The sequence below is a fragment of the Nerophis ophidion genome, linkage group LG20 (genome assembly GCF_033978795.1).
Source record: "Nerophis ophidion isolate RoL-2023_Sa linkage group LG20, RoL_Noph_v1.0, whole genome shotgun sequence".
NCBI lineage: Eukaryota > Metazoa > Chordata > Actinopteri > Syngnathiformes > Syngnathidae > Nerophis > Nerophis ophidion.
In genome coordinates this window covers 36374283-36396596 of record NC_084630.1, presented here as the reverse complement: position 1 = coordinate 36396596, position 22314 = coordinate 36374283, and the positions used below count along the sequence as shown (strand labels likewise).

The 22314-nt window shown below is 41.9% G+C and overlaps 2 protein-coding genes across 3 annotated transcripts in view; both read right to left on the bottom strand.

Moving 5' to 3' along the window:
* Nucleotides 1-3800, bottom strand: part of dpy30 (dpy-30 histone methyltransferase complex regulatory subunit) — a 9363-nt gene extending 5563 nt beyond the window's left edge. Inside the window, exons 1-4 of one of the 2 annotated variants that reach the window (XM_061881181.1) lie at nt 3701-3800; nt 3264-3301; nt 3111-3161; nt 2686-2828 (exon numbers count right to left, since the gene is read on the bottom strand). In XM_061881181.1, the coding sequence (XP_061737165.1) occupies nt 2686-2828; nt 3111-3161; nt 3264-3301; nt 3701-3710 (242 nt within the window). In that variant the 5' untranslated portion in view covers nt 3711-3800. The remainder of the gene's footprint in view (nt 1-2685; nt 2829-3110; nt 3162-3263; nt 3302-3700) is intronic. The other variant, XM_061881182.1, reaches the window with a different exon arrangement.
* A 209-nt stretch (nt 3801-4009) lies between these two features.
* On the bottom strand, nt 4010-20324 carry psen2 (presenilin 2). Its single transcript, XM_061881180.1, has 11 exons — nt 20196-20324; nt 15930-16072; nt 15723-15871; nt 15518-15659; nt 15383-15450; nt 5923-6143; nt 5762-5860; nt 5616-5684; nt 5422-5490; nt 5132-5247; nt 4010-4762 (listed from the first exon to the last, which is right to left on the bottom strand). The coding sequence occupies exons 2-11, from the start codon at nt 16041-16043 to the stop codon at nt 4607-4609; spliced, it is 1203 nt and encodes a 400-aa protein (XP_061737164.1). The 5' UTR covers nt 16044-16072; nt 20196-20324; the 3' UTR covers nt 4010-4606.
* Between the last annotated feature and the right edge of the window lie 1990 nt (nt 20325-22314).

Sequence of the window (22314 nt, the reverse complement as noted above, 5' to 3'; positions counted from 1 at the left end):
ATATATACATACACACATATATATATATATATATATATATATATATATATATATATACATACACACACACACACACACACACACACACATATATGGGGTTAGGGTTATCATTGTATTCTGTTTATGTTTACATCTAACACAATTTCCCAACTCATATGGAAACGGGGTTTGCATATATACAGTGGGGCAATAAAGTATTTAGTCAGCCAGCGATTGTGCAAGTTCTCCCACTTAAAATGATGACAGAGGTCTGTAATTTTCATCATAGGTACACTTCAACTTTGAGAGACAGAATGTGAAAAAAAAAAATCACATAGTAGGAATTTTAAAGAATTACATTTTTAAATTATGGTGGAAAATAATTATTTGGTCAATAAAAATTCAACTCAATACTTTGTAATATAACTTTGTTTGCAATAACAGAGGTCAAAGGATCACTATAGGTTTTTACCAGGTTTGCACACACAGTAGCTGGTATTTTGGCCCATTCCCCTATGCAGATCTTCTCGAGAGCATTGATGTTTTGGGGCTGTCGCCGAGCAACACGGACTTTCTACTCCCTCCACAGATTTTCTATGGGGTTGAGGTCTGGAGACTGGCTAGGCCAGTGGTCCCCAACCACCGGGCCGATCGATTGGTACCGGGCCGCAGAATAATTTTTTATTAATTTTTATTATTTTTTGATAAAAAATATAAATAAATATATATTTTTTTTATTAAAACAACATAAAAAACACAAGGTACACTTACAATTAGTGCACCAACCCCAAAAAACTACCTTTTTCATGACAAAGGGAAAAAATAAAAAAACACACCAACAGGGAATCAAATCCTGCAGTGCCAGACGTGTCCCCCTCCTCAAGCCAGTGCATGTCCAGGCCCGTCTGAAGTTTGCCAGAGAGCACATGGATGATACAGCAGAGGATTGGGAGAATGTCATCTGGTCAGATGAAACCAAAATACAACTTTTTGGTATAAACTCAACTCGTCGTGTTTGGAGGAAGAAGAATACTGAGTTGCATCCCAAGAACACCAAACCTACCGTGAAGCATGGTGGTGGAAACATCATGCTTTGGGGCTGTTTTTCTGCTAAGGGGACAGGACGATTGATCCGTGTTAAGGAAAGAATGAAGGGGGCCATGTATCGTGAGATTTTGAGACAAAACCTCCTTCCATCAGTGAGAGCTTTGAATGGTTGACCAAATACTTATTTTCCACCATAATTTACAAATAAATTCTTTAAAATTCCTACAACGTGAATTCCTGGATTTTTTTTTCACATTATAATCATGTATGAGTTATTATATGGACTAATAATCATCATGTATGAGTTATTATATAGACTAATAATAAGCATGCATTCTGTCTCTCACAGTTGAAGTGTACCTATGATGAAAATTACAGACCTCTGTCATCATTTTAAGTGGGAGAACTTGCACAATCGCTGGCTGACTAAATACTTTTTTGCCCCACTTTATATATATACACACACATATATATATATATATATATATATATACATACACCGTATTTCCTTGAATTGCTGCCGGGGCGCTAATTAATTGAAGACCCTTTCTCACTCCTGCGCTTACCAAAGGCATGCCGTAAAAGTAAGCATGCGCTAATTATTTTAAAACCTCTTCTCACTCCGGCACTTATCACAGGCATGCAGTAAAAATTTGAGTGTGATGTAAGTTTGGACCTTAAATCCTACTGAATAGCTCCTAATCTTTTATTTTGTTGATTAATAGAAATAATCAAGTATGATTTATAATATAGACTAATAATAATAATCATGTATGAGTTATTACATAGACCAATAATAATAATCAAGTATGAGTTATTATATAGACTAATAATAAAAATCATGTATGATTTATTAGGTAGACTAATCATAATAATCATGTGAGTTATTAGGTAGACTAATAATAATAACAACCATGTATGAGTTAATTATAGACTAATAATATTCATACATGAGTTCTTAGGTAGACTAATAACAATCATGTATGAGTTATTGTATGGACTAATTATAATCATGTATGAGTTATTATATATTCCCCTAGAGGGGTGGGAGGGGGGGTTGCCCACATATGTGGTCCTCTCCAAGGTTCTCATAGTCCTCATTGCCACCGACGTCCCACTGGGTGAGAGTTTTCCTTGCCCTTATGTGGGCCTACCGAGGATGTCGTAGTGGTTTGTGTTGTGGTTTGTGCAGCCCTTTGAGACACTAGTGATTTAGGGCTATATAAATGAACATTGATTGATTGGTTGATATATGGACTAATAATAATCATGTATGAGTTATTAAATAGACTAATAATAATCATGCATGAGTTATTAGGTAGACTAATAATTATGCATGAGTTATTAGGTAGACCAATAATAATAATAATGATGCATGAGTTATTAGTGAGACTAATTATAATAATAATCATGCATGGGTTATTAAGTAGATAACAATAATAATAATAATGACGCATGAGTTATTAGGTAGATAACAATAATAATAATAATAATATTAATAATGATGCATGTGTTATTAGGCAGCTAACAATAATAATAATAATGATGATGCATGAGTTATTAGGTAGAAAACAATAATAATAATAATAATATTAATAATGATGCATGAGTTATTAGGTAGACTAATAATAATAATAATAATAATAATAATAAACACACCTCTCCTTGGCAAGCACAGAAAGAGCCTGCAACAAGATGGGTACCACGGTCTGGTCCAGGTAAGCCCGGGTGGGAAGAGCCTGCAGGTCCACTTTGTTCTTGGACATCTTGTCACTGCTCGTCTTCTCCTGCTCCAACGTCCTCTGAACACACACGTGTGTGTGTGTGATGCACAACGTGTCTACCAATGTGTGTGTGTGTGATGCACTCTGTGTCTACCTGTGTGTGTGTCTACCAATGTGTGTGCGTGTGAGATGCACTCTGTGTCTACCAATGTGTGTGTGTGTGAGATGCACTGCATGCACACTGTGTCTACCTCTGTCTGTGCGCGTGTGTATGTACGTGTGCATATGTATGTGTGTGTGTGTGTGTGACTGTGTGTTTGTGAATGTGTGCGTGTATGTGTGCGCCTGTGTGTGTGTTACCTGGATGTTGTCAGTCAAGCCAAACTCTGCATGTGGATTCTCACTGGCCTGCTGGAACATGAAACACAACAACAAAACAAGTGATGTTAAACTAGGCTAAAAGGGAACAAGTGATGCTAAACTAGGCTAGAAGAGTTAGCTTAGCATACTCACGTTAGCATGCTCCATGCTGTGTTCTGCTTCTGTGGGATCTGCAAGAAGATAAATATCAACACAATACATGGCTTTGTGTCTCATTTTCAAAACAAACACATAATCATTCCATCGTTTTATATATATATATACATATATACATACATACATACATACATACATACATACATATATATATATATATATATATATATATATATATATATATATATATATATATATATATATATATATATATAGGCATAGTTGTAGGAAGGTGCAGTATGTATGCGCTAGCATGTTAGCTTAGCATCACATGGCAGCTCCATGTCTCCACACCTTCCTGCTCTTACGGCTGTTGAAATAAAGACAACAGAGGGGAGAAGAGTGCACATAAAGACGACAGAGAGGAGAAGAGTGAGAAAAGAGAAAAGAAGGATCAATGAACAATAACCCACCGTCCGCCATCTTTGTTGTGGCTCCTGACGTCAATTCTCTTTTCAAAGTAAACCAGCTTCCGGTTAAAACATTCACTTCCGGTCGTGGGGCTTTCAAAAGAAACGACGTGAGGAAATTACGTCAGAGTAGGGCGAGCGTGTGCTGTAGACCAGTGGTCCCCAACCACGTACCGGGCCGCAGAAGAATTTTGGATTACATTTATTTTAACTTTTTAATGATTTTTTTTTTCATTTTATTTTTTATTAAATCAACATAAACAACACAAGATACACTTACAATTAGTGCACCAACCCAAAAAAACCTCTGAATTTGTTCATTGCTATTTTTATTTTGTTCAGCATTATTTGTTGCCGTCATCATGAAAGGAACAGGTTACTCATCACTTACTCAGTACTTGAGTACTTTTACTCAAGTAATTATTTGGGTGACTCCGCCTTACTTTTACTTGAGTAATACATCTCTAAAGTAACAGTACTCTTACTTGAGTACAATTTCTGGCTCTCTTCCCACCTCTGCACAACTGAATATTTACTTTGCATTGACTTCACATCACAATTCAATTCCAACTAAATATTTTCATCCTGATTTTATTTTCATATTTCTGATGTTTTTTCTCCAGTGACATTTCACTGTGAGCCCACAAGAAGACATCTTCACTTCTACTGGGAAACCAACTTCTCCTGCCAGCAGCCGCCATGGTGACCGACAGCACCAGTCGCCATGGTGACCGACAGCACCAGTCGCCATGGTGACCAACAGCACCAGTCGCCATGGTGACAAAGAGCAGCAGCAGTGCTCCACTGGTCATTAGGCGAGGTTGGTTGAAGAACACAAGAGTTTGTTGTTGTTAGAGGGCGGAGCTTGAGACTCAGATGTAGAACTGATGTGCTGCCAGTAGACCAGAGTCAGATGTAGAACTGATGTTCTGCCAGGCGGTCCATGAAAGGTTGGACCAGCAAGTCGGTGGAGAAGTAGAAGATGAGACCGAAGGTGATGGAGATAGGTAAGGCTGGTAGAGCCTTCTTATAGATGGCCAACAGCAGCAGAGTCACACACAGACCCTGAAAACACACACACACACGCACGCACAAACAAACAAACAAACAAACAAACAAACAAACAAACAAACAAACAAACAAACAAACAAACAAACAAACAAACAAACAAACAAACAAACAAACAAACAAACAAACAAACAAACAAACAAACAAACAAACAAACAAACAAACAAACAAACACACACACACACACACACACACACACACACACACACACACACACACACACACACACACACAGTCAGCTAGAGCTAACAGAGGCAGAAATAATTCCTTGAATATATTTTTTACTCAAGTTACTTGAGGAATCGTTTCAGCTCTAATGTCAGCTATATGTGTGTGTGTGTGTGTGTGTGTGTGCGCGTGTCTCACAATCAAGATGGCGACAAAGCAGGCCAGTGTGGTGTTCCAGTCTCCACCACTCACCACTGCTTTACCCACCAGCACACTGTAGAAGATGAAGTCACCTAGACCCAGCTTCACTCCTCCTGCACACACACACACACACACACACACACACACACACACACACACACACACACACACACACACACACACACACACACACACACACACACACGCACACAAGCACGCACACACACACACAGAGAGGAGTCACATGGGCACCATGAAGGCAGCTGATTGGCCATGCAGACACTCACTCTCCTCCTGCACTTCCTGAAAGGAGCGCTGTGTCTCCGCCTCCCCGTTGCTTCGCTCCGCCTCCTCATCTGTCACACGCAACACAGTCACAGGTGAGGTCACTCTCCAGGTTTAACCTTTCACCGCTCGGGCAGAAAAGGGGTGTGGCCACCTATGACAAGTCCCTCCCCGTTTCTTTCCCACAATTCAGCACCTGTTTGACGTTCCTCCGGTGGCTCCGCCTCCGCCGGGCTGGCCATCCCCACCGTCCACGCCATGGCAGCTGTAGGGTGACAGTGTGAAGGGTCATAGGTGAGTGACTCACAGGAGCAGGTGAAAGGTCATAGGTAAGTGACTCACAGGAGTAGATGAGGGCGGGGAAGATGGGTTCATTGCGTTCCTGGGCCGTCTCCACCAGCAACCTGAGAGGACCTTTGGGACTCAGCACGGCCACCAGGTCTGTCAGCAGCAAAGCATTATGGGAAGGCGGCTCCACCACAAGGGCCGTAAAGGTCACGCACCGTATATGGAGATGGCGCCCAGGATGACCCACGCTGACCACTCGGGCAGGTACTTGATGAAGACCAGCGCCATGAGGGCACTGATGAGGATCAGGTAGACCTGCTGCAGCTGCAGGGGTCCTTTCCAGTGGACGCTCAACATTCCCACTGCACCAAAGTTCCAGATCAGCAGCACCACCGACACGTAGTCCACGGCCACGTTGTAGGTCTTGAACACCTCACTGCGGCACAAACACACTCTGGGCACCTGAACACATCACAACCTGGCCCACAAACACATAGTCCACAGCCACGTTGTAGGTCTTCAACACCTCACTGCGGCGCAAACACACTCTGGGCACCTGAACACATCATGTCCTGTCTAACATGGTCAATGAACGCATCACGTCCTGTCTGATATGGTCAGTGAACGCACCACGTCCTGGCATTGAACGCATCACGTCCGGGCATTGAACGCATCACGTTCGAGCTAACATTGTCAGTGAACGCATCACGTCCTGTCTAACATGGTCGGTGAAGGTATTATGTCCTGTTAGTGAAGGCATCACGTCCTGTCTAACATGGTCGGTGAACGCATCACGTCCTGTCAGTGAACGAATCACGTTCAGTCAGTGAACACATCACATCCTGTCTAACATGGTTTGTGACACATCACATTCTGTCAGTGAAGGCATCACGTACTGACTAACATGGTCAGTGAAGGCATCATGTACTGACTAACATGGTCAGTGAAGGAATCACGTACGAACTAACATGGTCAGTGAAGGCATCATGAACTGACTAACATTGTCGATGAAGGCATCACGTACTAACATGGTCGGTGAAAGCATCATGTACTGACTAACATGGTCCGTGAAGGCATCACGTAATAACATGGTCAGTGAAGGGATCACGTACTGACTAACATGGCCAGTGAAGGCCTCATGTACTTACTAACATGGTCCGTGAAGGCATCACATACTAACATGGTCAGTGAAGGCATCACATACTGACTAACATGGTCAATGAAGGCATCAAATACTGACTAACATGGTCAGTGAAGGCATCATGTACTGACTAACATGGTCGGTGAAGACATCATGTACTGACTAACATGGTCAATGAAGGCATCAAGTACTGGCTAACATGGTCAGTGAAGGCATCATGTACTGAGTAACATGCTCGGTGAAGGCATCATGTACTAACATGGTCGGTGAAGGCATCGTGTACTGACTAACATGGTCAGTGAAGGCATCATGTACTGAGTAACATGGTCAGTGAAGGCATCATGTACGGACTAACATGGTCGGTGAAGCAATTATGTACTGACTAACATGGTCGGTGAAGGTATCACCTACTAACATGGTCAGTGAAGGCATCACGTACTAACACGGTCAGTGAAGGCATCATGTACTGACTAACATGATCGGTGAAGGCATCACGTACTAACATGGTCAGTGAAGGCATCACGTACTGACTAACATGGTCGGTGAAGGCATCACATACTGACTAACATGGCCAGTGAAGGCATCATGTACTGACTAACATGGTCCGTGAAGGCATCATGTACGGACTAACATGGTCAATGAAGGCATCAAGTACTGACTAACATGGTCCGTGAAGGCATCATGTACTGACTAACATGGCCAGTGAAGGCATCATGTACTGACTAACATGGTCCGTGAAGGCATCATGTACGGACTAACATGGTCAATGAAGGCATCAAGTACTGACTAACATGGTCCGTGAAGGCCTCATGTACTGACTAACATGGTCAATGAAGGCATCACATACTGACTAACATGGCCAGTGAGGAATCATGTACTGACTAACATAGTCAGTGACGGCATCACGTACTGACTATCAGGGTCAGTGAAGGCATCACATACTGACTAACATGGCCAGTGAAGGCATCATGTACTGACTAACATGGTCGGTGAAGGCATCACGTACTAACATGGTCAGTGAAGGCATCATGTACTGACTAACATGGTCAGTGAAGGCATCATGTACAGACTAATATGGTCAGTGAAGGCATCATGTACGGACTAACATGGTCGGTGAAGGCATCATGTACTGACTAACATGGCCGGTGAAGGCATCATGTACTGACTAACATGGTCAGTGAAGGCATCACATACTGACTAACATGGTCAATGAAGGCATCAAGTACTGACTAACACTTGTCCAGGGTGTACGACGCCTTCCGCCTGATTGTAGCTGAGATAGGCGCCAGCGTCCCCCGCGACCCCAAAAGGGAATAAGCGGTAGAAAATGGATGGATGGATGGATGGATGGACGGAGTACTGACTAACATGGTCAGTGAAGGCATCATGTACCGACTAACATGGCTGGTGAAGGCATCATGTACGGACTAACATGGTCAGTGAAGGCATCATGTACTGACTAACATGGTCAGTAAAAGCATCATGTACGGACTAACATGGTCAGGGAAGGCATCATGAACTGACTAACATGGTCGGTGAAGGCATCACGTACTAACATGGTCAGTGAAGGCATCACGTACTAACATGGTCAGTGAAGCCATCACGTACTAACATGGTCAGTGAAGGCATCATCTACTAACATGGTCAGTGAAGGCATCACGTACTAACATGGTCAGTGAAGGCATCACATACTAACATGGTCAGTGAAGCCATCACGTACTAACATGGTCAGTGAAGGCATCACGTACTAACATGGTCAGTGAAGGCATCATGAACTGACTAACATGGTCAGTGAAGCCATCACGTACTAACATGGTCAGTGAAGGCATCACATACTAACATGGTCAGTGAAGCCATCACGTACTAACATGGTCAGTGAAGGCATCACGTACTAACATGGTCAGTGAAGGCATCATGAACTGACTAACATGGTCAGTGAAGCCATCACGTACTAACATGATCAGTGAAGGCATCACGTACTAGCATGGTCAGTGAAGGCATAACGTACTGACTAACAAAGCTCATACAAAGCTCATAAGGTTAATATCGTCAATAAGGATAACAAGGCTAATATGGCTAACAAAGTTATCAAGGCTAACATAGCTAATACAAAGCTAACAGGGCTAACAAGGTAAATGGTAGTAAGGCTAAAATGGCCAACAAACGTAATATAGCAATCAAACCAAACATAGCTAATGAGGCTAACATGGTTAACAAAGCCAATACAGCAATCAAAGCTAATAAGGCTAACATGGTTAACAAAGGTAATATAGTTAACAATGGTAATAAGGCTAACATGGCTAACAAAGGTAATACATTAATCAAAGCTAATAAGGCTAACATGGCTAACAAAGGTAATATAGTTAACAATGCTAATAAGGCTAACATGGCTAACAAAGGTAATACAGAAATCAAAGCTAGTAAGGCTAACAAAGGTAATATAGTTAACAATGGTAATGAGGTTAACATGGCTTACAAAGCTACGATGGCTAACAAAGTTAAAACACCTAATACACTAAAAATGGCCTACCAGAGATAACAAAGTTAACAAAGCTAATAAGGCTTACAAGTTTTATAAAGCTAACATGGCCTAACAATGCTAACAAGGTTAACAACGCTAATAAAGCTAAAACAACCTTCTGAAGCTAACTAAGCTAATAAAGCTAACGAGGTTAACAAAGCTAATATGGCCTACCGAAGCTAACAAGGCGAATAAAGCTAACAAGACTAACAAAGCCAACAAGGCCAACCGAAGTTAACACAGCTAACAAGGCTAACAAAGTCAACAAGGCCTATTGAAGCTAACAACGCTAAAAAAACTAACAAAGCTAACATGGCCACCGTGGCTAACACAGCTAACAAGGCCTATGGAAGCTAACAAGGCTAACAAAGCCAACCAGGCCTACCGAAGCAAATGCAGCTAACAAAGTCAACAAGGTCTACGGAAGCTAACAAGGCTAACAAAGCTAACATGGCCACCGTGGCTAACACAGCTTACAAGAGATATGGAAGTTAACAAAGCCTGCGGAACCTAACAGCGGTCCTACCTGAGGCACATGATGCTGAACATGAAGAGCTACCTGAGGTACATGATGCTGAACATGAAGAACTACCTGAGGGACATGATGCTGAACATGAAGAGCTACCTGAGGTACATGATGCTGAACATGAAGAGCTACCTGAGGTACATGATGCTGAACATGAAGAACTACCTGAGGGACATGATGCTGAACATGAAGAGCTACCTGAGGTACATGATGCTGAACATGAAGAGCTACCTGAGGTACATGATGCTGAACATGAAGAGCTACCTGAGGCACATGATGCTGAACATGAAGAGCTACCTGAGGCACATGATGCTGAACATGAAGAGCTACCTGAGGTACATGATGCTGAACATGAAGAGCTACCTGAGGTACATGAAGAGCTACCTGAGGCACATGATGCTGAACATGAAGAGCTACCTGAGGTACATGATGCTGAACATGAAGAGCTACCTCAGGTACATGATGCTGAACATGAAGAGCTACCTGAGGTACATGATGCTGAACATGAAGAGCTACCTGAGGTACATGATGCTGAACATGAAGAACTACCTGAGGTACATGATGCTGAACATGAAGAGCTACCTGAGGTACATGATGCTGAACATGAAGAACTACCTGAGGTACATGATGCTGAACATGAAGGGCTACCTGAGGCACATGATGCAGAACATGAAGGGCTACCTGAGGTACATGATGCTGAACATGAAGGGCTATCTGAGGTACATGATGCTGAACATGAAGGGCTACCTGAGGCACATGATGCTGAACATGAAGGGCTACCTGAGGCACATGATGCTGAACATGAAGCGCTACCTGAGGTACATGATGCTGAACATGAAGAGCTACCTGAGGTACATGATGCTGAACATGAAGAGCTACCTGAGGTACATGATGCTGAACATGAAGAGCTACCTGAGGTACATGATGCTGAATATGAAGAGCTACCTGAGGTACATGATGCTGGACATGAAGAGCTACCTGAGGCACATGATGCTGAACATGAAGAGCTACCTGAGGTACATGATGCTGAACATGAAGAGCTACCTGAGGTACATGATGCTGAACATGAAGAGCTACCTGAGGTACATGATGCTGAACATGAAGAGCTACCTGAGGCACATGATGCTGAACATGAAGAGCTACCTGAGGTACATGATGCTGAACATGAAGAGCTACCTGAGGCACATGATGCTGAACATGAAGAGCTACCTGAGGCACATGATGCTGAACATGAAGAGCTACCTGAGGCACATGATGCTGAACATGAAGAGCTACCTGAGGTACATGATGCTGAACATGAAGAGCTACCTGAGGTACATGATGCTGAACATGAAGAGCTATCTGAGGTACATGATGCTGAACATGAAGAGCTACCTGAGGCACATGATGCTGAACATGAAGGGCTACCTGAGGTACATGATGCTGAACATGAAGGGCTACCTGAGGTACATGATGCTGAACATGAAGGGCTACCTGAGGCACATGATGCTGAACATGAAGCGCTACCTGAGGTACATGATGCTGAACATGAAGAGCTACCTGAGGTACATGATGCTGAACATGAAGAGCTACCTGAGGTACATGATGCTGAACATGAAGAGCTACCTGAGGCACATGATGCTGAACATGAAGAGCTACCTGAGGCACATGATGCTGAACACGAAGAGCTACCTGAGGTACATGATGCTGAACACGAAGAGCTACCTGAGGTACATGATGCTGAACATGAAGAGCTACCTGAGGTACATGATGCTGAACATGAAGAGCTACCTGAGGTACATGATGCTGAACATGAAGAGCTACCTGAGGTCCATGATGCTGAACATGAAGAGCTACCTGAGGTCCATGATGCTGAACATGAAGAGCTACCTGAGGTACATGATGCTGAACATGAAGAGCTACCTGAGGTACATGATGCTGAACATGAAGAGCTACCTGAGGTACATGATGCTGAACATGAAGAGCTACCTGAGGCACATGATGCTGAAAATGAAGAGATACCTGAGGTACATGATGCTGAACATGAAGAGCTACCTGAGGTACATGATGCTGAACATGAAGAGCTATCTGAGGTACATGATGCTGAACATGAAGAGCTACCTGAGGCACATGATGCTGAACATGAAGAGCTACCTGAGGTACATGATGCTGAACATGAAGAACTACCTGAGGGACATGATGCTGAACATGAAGAGCTACCTGAGGTACATGATGCTGAACATGAAGAGCTACCTGAGGTACATGATGCTGAACATGAAGAACTACCTGAGGGACATGATGCTGAACATGAAGAGCTACCTGAGGTACATGATGCTGAACATGAAGAGCTACCTGAGGTACATGATGCTGAACATGAAGAGCTACCTGAGGCACATGATGCTGAACATGAAGAGCTACCTGAGGCACATGATGCTGAACATGAAGAGCTACCTGAGGTACATGATGCTGAACATGAAGAGCTACCTGAGGTACATGAAGAGCTACCTGAGGCACATGATGCTGAACATGAAGAGCTACCTGAGGTACATGATGCTGAACATGAAGAGCTACCTGAGGTACATGATGCTGAACATGAAGAGCTACCTGAGGTACATGATGCTGAACATGAAGAGCTACCTGAGGTACATGATGCTGAACATGAAGAACTACCTGAGGTACATGATGCTGAACATGAAGAGCTACCTGAGGTACATGATGCTGAACATGAAGAACTACCTGAGGTAAATGATGCTGAACATGAAGGGCTACCTGAGGCACATGATGCAGAACATGAAGGGCTACCTGAGGTACATGATGCTGAACATGAAGGGCTACCTGAGGTACATGATGCTGAACATGAAGGGCTACCTGAGGCACATGATGCTGAACATGAAGCGCTACCTGAGGTACATGATGCTGAACATGAAGAGCTACCTGAGGTACATGATGCTGAACATGAAGAGCTACCTGAGGTACATGATGCTGAACATGAAGAGCTACCTGAGGTACATGATGCTGAATATGAAGAGCTACCTGAGGTACATGATGCTGGACATGAAGAGCTACCTGAGGCACATGATGCTGAACATGAAGAGCTACCTGAGGTACATGATGCTGAACATGAAGAGCTACCTGAGGTACATGATGCTGAACATGAAGAGCTATCTGAGGTACATGATGCTGAACATGAAGAGCTACCTGAGGCACATGATGCTGAACATGAAGAGCTACCTGAGGTACATGATGCTGAACATGAAGAGCTACCTGAGGCACATGATGCTGAACATGAAGAGCTACCTGAGGTACATGATGCTGAACATGAAGAGCTACCTGAGGCACATGATGCTGAACATGAAGAGCTACCTGAGGTACAATATGCTGAACATGAAGAGCTACCTGAGGTACATGATGCTGAACATGAAGAGCTATCTGAGGTACATGATGCTGAACATGAAGAGCTACCTGAGGCACATGATGCTGAACATGAAGGGCTACCTGAGGTACATGATGCTGAACATGAAGGGCTACCTGAGGTACATGATGCTGAACATGAAGGGCTACCTGAGGCACATGATGCTGAACATGAAGCGCTACCTGAGGTACATGATGCTGAACATGAAGAGCTACCTGAGGTACATGATGCTGAACATGAAGAGCTACCTGAGGTACATGATGCTGAACATGAAGAGCTACCTGAGGTACATGATGCTGAACATGAAGAGCTACCTGAGGCACATGATGCTGAACATGAAGAGCTACCTGAGGCACATGATGCTGAACATGAAGAGCTACCTGAGGCACATGATGCTGAACATGAAGAGCTACCTGAGGTACATGATGCTGAACATGAAGAGCTACCTGAGGTACATGATGCTGAACATGAAGAGCTACCTGAGGTCCATGATGCTGAACATGAAGAGCTACCTGAGGTCCATGATGCTGAACATGAAGAGCTACCTGAGGTACATGATGCTGAACATGAAGAGCTACCTGAGGTACATGATGCTGAACATGAAGAGCTACCTGAGGTACATGATGCTGAACATGAAGAGCTACCTGAGGCACATGATGCTGAAAATGAAGAGATACCTGAGGTACATGATGCTGAACATGAAGAGCTATCTGAGGTACATGATGCTGAACATGAAGAGCTACCTGAGGTACATGATGCTGAACATGAAGAGCTACCTGAGGTACATGATGCTGAACATGAAGAGCTATCTGAGGTACATGATGCTGAACATGAAGAGCTACCTGAGGCATATGATGCTGAACATGAAGAGCTACCTGAGGTACATGATGCTGAACATGAAGAGCTACCTGAGGTACATGATGCTGAACATGAAGAGCTACCTGAGGTACATGATGCTGAACATTAAGAGCTACCTGAGGCACATGATGCTGAACATGAAGAGCTACCTGAGGTACATGATGCTGAACATGAAAGGCTACCTGAGGTACATGATGCTGAACATGAAGAGCTACCTGAGGCACATGATGCTGAAAATGAAGTGCTACCTGAGGCACAAGATGCTGAACATGAAGAGCTACCTGAAGTACATGATGCTGAACATGAAGAGCTACCTGAGGTACATGATGCTGAACATTAAGAGCTACCTGAGGCACATGATGCTGAACATGAAGAGCTACCTGAGGTACATGATGCTGAACATGAAAGGCTACCTGAGGTACATGATGCTGAACATGAAGAGCTACCTGAGGCACATGATGCTGAAAATGAAGTGCTACCTGAGGCACAAGATGCTGAACATGAAGAGCTACCTGAAGTACATGATGCTGAACATGAAGAGCTACCTGAGGTACATGATGCTGAACATGAAGGGCTACCCTAGGTACATGATGCTGAACACGAACAGCTATCTGAGGTACATGATGCTGAACACGAAGAGCTACCTGAGGTACATGATGCTGAACATGAAGAGTTACCTGAGGTACATGATGCTGAACATGAAGAGCTACCTGAGGCACATGATGCTGAACATGAAGAGCTACCTGAGGTACATGATGCTGAACATGAAGAGCTACCTGAGGTACATGATGCTGAACATGAAGAGCTACCTGAGGCACATGATGCTGAACATGAAGAGCTACCTGAGGTACATGATGCTGAACACGAAGAGCTACTTGAGGCACATGATGCTGAACATGAAGAGCTACCTGAGATACATGATGCTGAACATGAAGAGCTACCTGAGGCACATGATGCTGAACATGAAGAGCTACCTGAGGTACATGATGCTGAACATGAAGAGCTACCTGAGGTACATGATGCTGAACATGAAGAGCTACCTGAGGCACATGATGCTGAACATGAAGAGCTACCTGAGATACATGATGCTGAACATGAAGAGCTACCTGAGGCACACGATGCTGAACATGAAGAGCTATCTGAGGTACATGATGCTGAACATGAAGAGCTACCCTAGGTACATGATGCTGAACATGAAGAGCTACCTGAGGCACACGAAGCTGAACATGAAGAGCTACCTGAGGTACATGATGCTGAACATGAAGAGCATCATGAGCGAGGACAGGATGAGCCAGCCGTGGATGAACTGCAAGGAGAAGAGAGAAGAGTGGCGTGAGCAGCAAGATGGCGGCAGGGGGCCTGTCCTGTGGCACCTTGTAGCAGCGGTACTGGTAGAGTAGCACCAGGAAGAGGGTCATGACCACGATGACGCTGGTCATCACCACAGAGTTCAGCACAGAGTTGAGGAGGCGGCGGCCTACAGAGGAAGTCTGCTCCGTGAAGGGCGTGTAGATCCTATGGGGGGAGGGAGGAGGAGCCGTGAGAGGGGGAGGGGCAGAGCTGGGCGTGGTCACCTACAGCTGCTGGTCGCTCCTCTGGCTGTAGAAGGTGATGGACTTGATGGTGACCACCACCACCAGCATGCACACAGTCACCGGGATGAAGAGCATGATCACGTGCTTGGCGCCATACTTCAGGGTTAGCTCCTCCTCTTCCTCTTCCTCCTCCTATCACAAGCACTCGTCACATCACTCTCCCACACGCACAGGCTCCACCCACTTTTACCCTTTTGGGCGGGCCATCTTGCTCCGGTCTGTAGGACGGCACCGCCGGACTCTCTGATGGGACCAGCGCCGTCCTCTCCGTGTAGGCGTCATCTTCGCTGTCGGACACGTTCATGGCCACGCCCCCAACGCCGTCCGCGACTCCTGCTGGCCAGCACGTGTAATAATCAATAGCTGCTAACTGACTATGCTAATGCTAACCAAGTGTACGTTAGTGACAATTCAATTGCTGCTAACTGACTATGCTAATGCTAACATAGTATATAGAATAGAATAGAATAGAGTTTTATTGTCATTATTGCAATGAACAGGTTCAAAGAACAACGAAATTGGAGCAGATCCTCCTAAGGTGCATGTACAATATGGTAGTATAAATAGTAAAAAAAAAGATAGAGATGACGGATGTATCTATGTATATGTACATATATCCACACAGATGCATATCTGCATGCATATGAATATATATATACACATACATATAACATTATTGCACATTGTAGTCCGAAAAAATTGAAACAAAATTTAAACATTACCCATGAGGACATGATGGACATATTGTGCTCACTCAGTGCCTGTTTAATGCTACTATGGCTCTTGGGTAAAAGCTGTTTTTTAGTCTATTGGTGCTCGCTTTTAGCACCCTGTAGCGTCTGCCTGAGGGTAGCAGTTCCAGGTGGCTGTGCCCGGGGTGGAATGGGTCTTTCAGGATGCTCTGTGCTTTCCTGAGACAGTGGGAGCTGTACAGGTATATGTTGGTTACCAGCTATAAACGTGTTAACATATACTTGGTTAGCATTAGAATAGTTGGTTACCGGCTACAAACGGTAACGTATAACTGACATATATTAGCTTAGTCATGAACTAATTCACATAACCGAAATATACTAGGTTAGCTACTAACTAATTCACGTAACTGACATATACTTTGTTAGCTACTAATTAACATAAATGACAGATATTAGGTTAGCTTGATTGAAACTTTTATTAGTACAAACCTTGTTTCCATATGAGTCGGGAAATTGTGTTATATGTAAATATAAACAGAATACAATGATTTGCAAATCCTTTTCAACCCATATTCAGTTGAATATGCTAAAAAGACAACATATTTAATGTACAAACTGATTCAAACTGATTTTTTTTTTTGCAAATAATAATTAGCTTAGAATTTCGTGGCTGCAACACGTGCCAAAGTAGTTGGGAAAGGGCATGTTCACCACTCTGTTACATCACTCAATAAACGTTTGGGAACTGAGGAAACTAATTGTTGAAGCTTTGAAAGTGGAATTCTTTCCCATTCTTGTTTTATGTAGAGCTTCAGTCGTTCAACAGTCCGGGGTCTCCGCTGTCTTATTTTACGCTTCATAATGCGCCACACATTTTCCATGGGAGACAGGTCTGGACTGCAGGCGGGCCAGGAAAGTACCTGCACTCTTTTACTACGAAACCACGCTGTTGTAACACGTGGCTTGGCATTGTCTTGCTGAAATAAGCAGGGGCGTCCATGATAACGTTGCTTGGATGACAACATATGTTGCTCCAAAACCTGTATGGACCATTCAGCATTAATGGTGCCTTCACAGATGTGTAAGTTACCCATGCCTTGGGCACTAAAACACCCCCATGCGCAGTGGTAGAGTGGCCGTGCACAACCCGAGGGTCCCTGGTTCAAATCCCACCTAGTACCAACCTTGTCACGTCCGTTGTGTCCTGAGCAAGACACTTCACCCTTGCTCCTGATGGGTGCTGGTTGGCGCCTTGCATGGCAGCTCCCTCCATCAGTGTGTGAATGTGTGTGTGAATGGGTAAATGTGGAAGTAGTGTCAAAGCGCTTTGAGTACCTTGAAGGTAGAAAAGCGCTATACAAGTACAACCCATTTATCATTTATTTATTATATCATCACACATGCTGGCTTTTCAACTTTGCGCCTATAACAATCCGGATGGTTCTTTCCCCCTTTATTCTGGAGGACACCACGTCCTCTGTTTGCAAATATAATTTGAAATATGGACTCATCAGACCACAGAACACCTTTACACTTTGCATCAGTCCATCTTAGATGAGCTCGGGCCCAGCGAAGCCAGCGGCGTTCCTGGGTGTTGTTGATAAATGGCTTTGGATTTGCATAGTACAGTTTTAACTAGCACTTACAGATGTAGCGACCAACTGTAGTTACTGACAGTGGTTTTATGAAGTGTTCCTGAGATGTGGTGATATCCTTTACACACTGATGGTCTGTTTTTGGTGCAGTACCGCCTGAGGGATCAAAGGTCCATAATATCATCGCTCACGTTCAGTGATTTCTTCAGATTCTCTGAACCTTTTGATGATTTTATTAACCATATACGGTAGAATCCCTTAATTCCTTGCAATAGCTCGTTGAGAAATATTGTTCTAAAACTGTTCGACAATTTGCTTACAAATTGGTGACCTTCACCCCATCCTTGTTTGTAAATTACTTAGCATTTCATGGAAGCTGTTTTTATACCCAATAATGAAACCCCCCTGTTCCTAATTAGCCTGCACACCTGTGGGATGTTCCAAATAAGTGTTTGATGAGCATTCCTCAACTTTATCAGAATTATTATAAATGGTTGATTTATATAGGCTAGTACCTTACTAGCCTATATAAATCAACCATTTATAAATACACTTCAGTAGGCTAAATGAACCTCTTCGACATATTTATCAGTATTTATTGCCACCTTTCCCAACTTCTTTGTCACGTGTTGCTGGCATCAAATTCTAAAGTTAATGATTATTTGCACAAATTTTTTTTTTATGAGTTTGAACATCAAATATGTTGTCTTTGTAGCTTATTCAACTGAATATGGGTTGAAAAGTATTTGCAAATCATTGTATTCTGTTTATATTTACATCTAACACAATTTCTCAACTCATATGGAAACGGGGTTAGTAGATTGCACAGTACAGTACATACAGTACAATTGAGCACTAAATGGTAACACCTCAATAAGTTTTTCAACTTCTTTAAGTCGGGGTCCAATCGGTTAGTTACTAACTAATTCAAGTAACTGACTTATACTATGATAACTACTAACTCTTTCACATAAATGACATATACTAGGTTAGCCACTAACTAGTTCACGTAACTGACATATACTAGATTAGCTACTAATTCACATAACTGACATATACTAGGTTACCTATGAAGTAGTTCACATAACTGACATATGCTAGGTTAGCTACTAACCAGTTCACGTAACTGACATATACTAGGTTATCTATGAACTAGTTAACATAACTGACATATACTAGGTTAGCTACAAACTAGTTCACATAACTGACATATACTAGGTTAGCTACTAACTAATTCACATAACTGACATATACTAGGTTAGCTAAAACTAGCTCACATAACTGACATATACTAGGTTATCTATGAACTAGTTCACATAACTGACATATACTATGTTAGCTACTAACTAGTTCACATAACTGACATATACTAGGTTAGCTACTAACTAATTCACATAACTGACATATACCAGGTTATCTATGAAGTAGTTCACATAACTGACATATGCTAGGTTAGCTACTAACTAATTCACATAACTGACATATACTAGGTTACCTATGAAGTAGTTCACATAACTGACATATGCTAGGTTAGCTACTAACTAGTTCACGTAACTGACATATACTAGGTTATCTATGAACTAGTTAACATAACTGACATATACTAGGTTAACTACAAACTAGTTCACGTAACTGACATATACTAGGTTAGCTAGTAACTAGTTCACATAACTGACATATACTAGGTTAGCTACTAACTAATTCACATAACTGACATATACTAGGTTAACTACAAACTAGTTCGCGTAACTGACATATACTAGGTTAGCTACTAACTAGTTCACATAACTGACATATACTAAGTTAGCTACTAACTAGTTCACATAACTGACATATACTAGGTTAGCTACTAACTAACCGACGTAACTAGTTCAGCGTGTTGAAGTTAAGAGATATTATTGAATAAAAAACGAGTCAGTGAATAAAGGGAAAGTGTTTGTGTTGTTATCTAATGAAGAAGAATAGTGAATACAAAGCAAGAAAATCAATAAAAGTTTTTGTCTTCCTGTCGGAGAAAAAGGACAAGAAGAGATTGACGGTCGCACCGGAAGTGAATATAAAAAGCCGCAAAAAGGACGTTGAGTTACATCACAGTGTCGGTCGACCTTTAAATATGTTCGACATTCAAGTTGTCACAAAAGTTGGGTCAGAAAAAGAAAAGTTTACCTGATTTGTTGGCAAAATCACACCGAGCGCCGCAGTCACAACCCGGAAGTCAGTGGTCAGCTGACACCACGTCACGTGATTGCCGGTGACGTCACGTGTTTTCCACTGAAGCGCCTTTCATGATCGCAGGGCCAGAAAAAGATGAATGTTTGAGTCATGTGTTGTTACAAGCAGAGGTGGGACCAAGTCCCGAGTCAAGTCCCGAGTCAAAACTGGAAAGACTCCAGTCAATTCAGTCCTGCATTTTGATTTTCCAGTCATTTTAAGTCATTTTAACCAGAGACTAATATATTAACACAGATTGTGCATGATTTTAAAACGCTGTATCTATTTATCAAAACAAGTGCATTTGAAATTGCAGGAAAAGAAAAAAGTGCTGAGATTGCACTTCATTGTCGCAACATTAAAGGCCTACTGAAAGCCACTACTAGCCACCACGCAGTCTGATAGTTTATATATCAATGATGAAATATTAACATTGCAACACATGCCAATATGGCCGCTTTAGTTTACTAAATTGCAATTTTAAATTTCCCGTGGCGTTTCTTGTTGAAAACGTCGCAGAATGATGACGCGTGTTTGTGACGTCTCGGGTTGGAGGGGACATATTAGCCCAGCACCAAACAGGGCTAAAAGTCGTCTCTTTTCATCGCATAATTACACAGTAATTTGGACATCTGTGTTGCTGAATCTTTTGCAATTTGTTCAATTAATAATGGAGACGTCAAAGAAGAATGCTGTTGTTATAAAGCGGTGGATTGCAGCTGCCTTTAGCAACCGAGACACAGCCGCTGTTTCTTTGTTTGTTGTGAAGCTTTAACACAGAGCGGTCAAGCCAACATGTTTCTCTACGTCAGGGGTCACCAACACCAGGTCGCCCGTAAGGACCAGATGAGTCGCCCGCTGGCCTGTTCTAAAAATAGTTCAAATAGCAGCACTTACCAGTGAGCTGGATCTATTTTTTAAATTGTATTTATTTACTAGCAAGCTGGTCTCACTTTGCTCGACATTTTTAATTCTAAGAGATACAAAACTCAAATAGAATTTGAAAATCCAAGAAAATATTTGAAAGACTTGGTCTTCACTTGTTTAAATAAATTCATTTATTTTTTTTACTTTGCTTCTTATAACTTACAGAAAGACAATTTTAGAGAAAAAATACAACCTTAAAAATGATTTTAGGATTTTTAAACACATATAACTTTTTACCTTTTAAATTCCTTCCTCTTTCTTTCCTGACAATTTAAATCAATGTTCAAGTAAATTTATTTTTTGATTGTAAAGAATAATAAATACATTTTAATGTAATTCTTCATTTTAGCTTCTGTTTTTTCGATGAAGAATATTTGTGAAATATTTCTTAAAACTTATTTGGATTAAAATTTAAAAAAAATATTCTGGCAAATGTAGAAAATCTTTAGAATAACATTTAAATGTTATTTCAAAGTTTTTTGAATTTCTTTTAAATTTTTTGTTCTGGAAAATCTAGAAGAAATAATGATTTGTCTTTGTTAGAAATATAGCTTGGTCCAATTTGTTATATATTCTAACAAAGTGCAGATTGGATTTTAACCTATTTAAAACATGTCATCAAAATTCTAAAATTAGTCTTAATCAGGAAAAATTACTGATGTTCCATAAATTTTTTATTTTTATTTTTTCAAAAAGATACAAATTAGCTCGTTTTTTTCTTCTTTTTTTGGTTGAATTTTGAATTTTAAAGAGTCCAAATTGAAGATAAACTATGTTTCAAAATTTTATTTAATTTTTTTCCCTGTTTTGTCCTCTTTTAAACCGTTCAATTAAATGTTTTTTTCATCATTTATTCTCTACAAAAAAACCTTCCGTAAAAGGAAAAAAAATGTACGACAGAATGACAGACAGAAATACACATTTGTGTATTGATATAGATTTATTTATTTAAGGTTAATTGAGCAAATTGGCTATTTTTGGCAATTTATTTAAATGTGTATCAAACTGGTAGCCCTTCGCATTAATCAGTACCCAAGAAGTAGCGACCCCTGCTCTACATCAACCAGCATGTTTTTGGATGGGAAAATTGTGATATATGTCTTACCGGCCATCAGTGGATTATTTGTCCTCCTGCAGCAGCTGTTTA

What these genes read in the sequence shown, in the direction of transcription:
- psen2 (XM_061881180.1), bottom strand. Translation starts at nt 16,043, where the DNA reads ATGAACGTGTCCGACAGCGAAGATGACGCCTACACGGAGAGGACGGCG. An exon ending in ACCAGTACCGCTGCTACAAG is followed by an intron (nt 15,451 to 15,517) that starts GTGCCACAGGAC and finishes TTCTCCTTGCAG; the next exon opens with TTCATCCACGGCTGGCTCAT. An exon ending in TTCAGCATCATGTACCTCAG is followed by an intron (nt 6,144 to 15,382) that starts GTAGCTCTTCAT and finishes TTTGTGCCGCAG; the next exon opens with TGAGGTGTTCAAGACCTACA.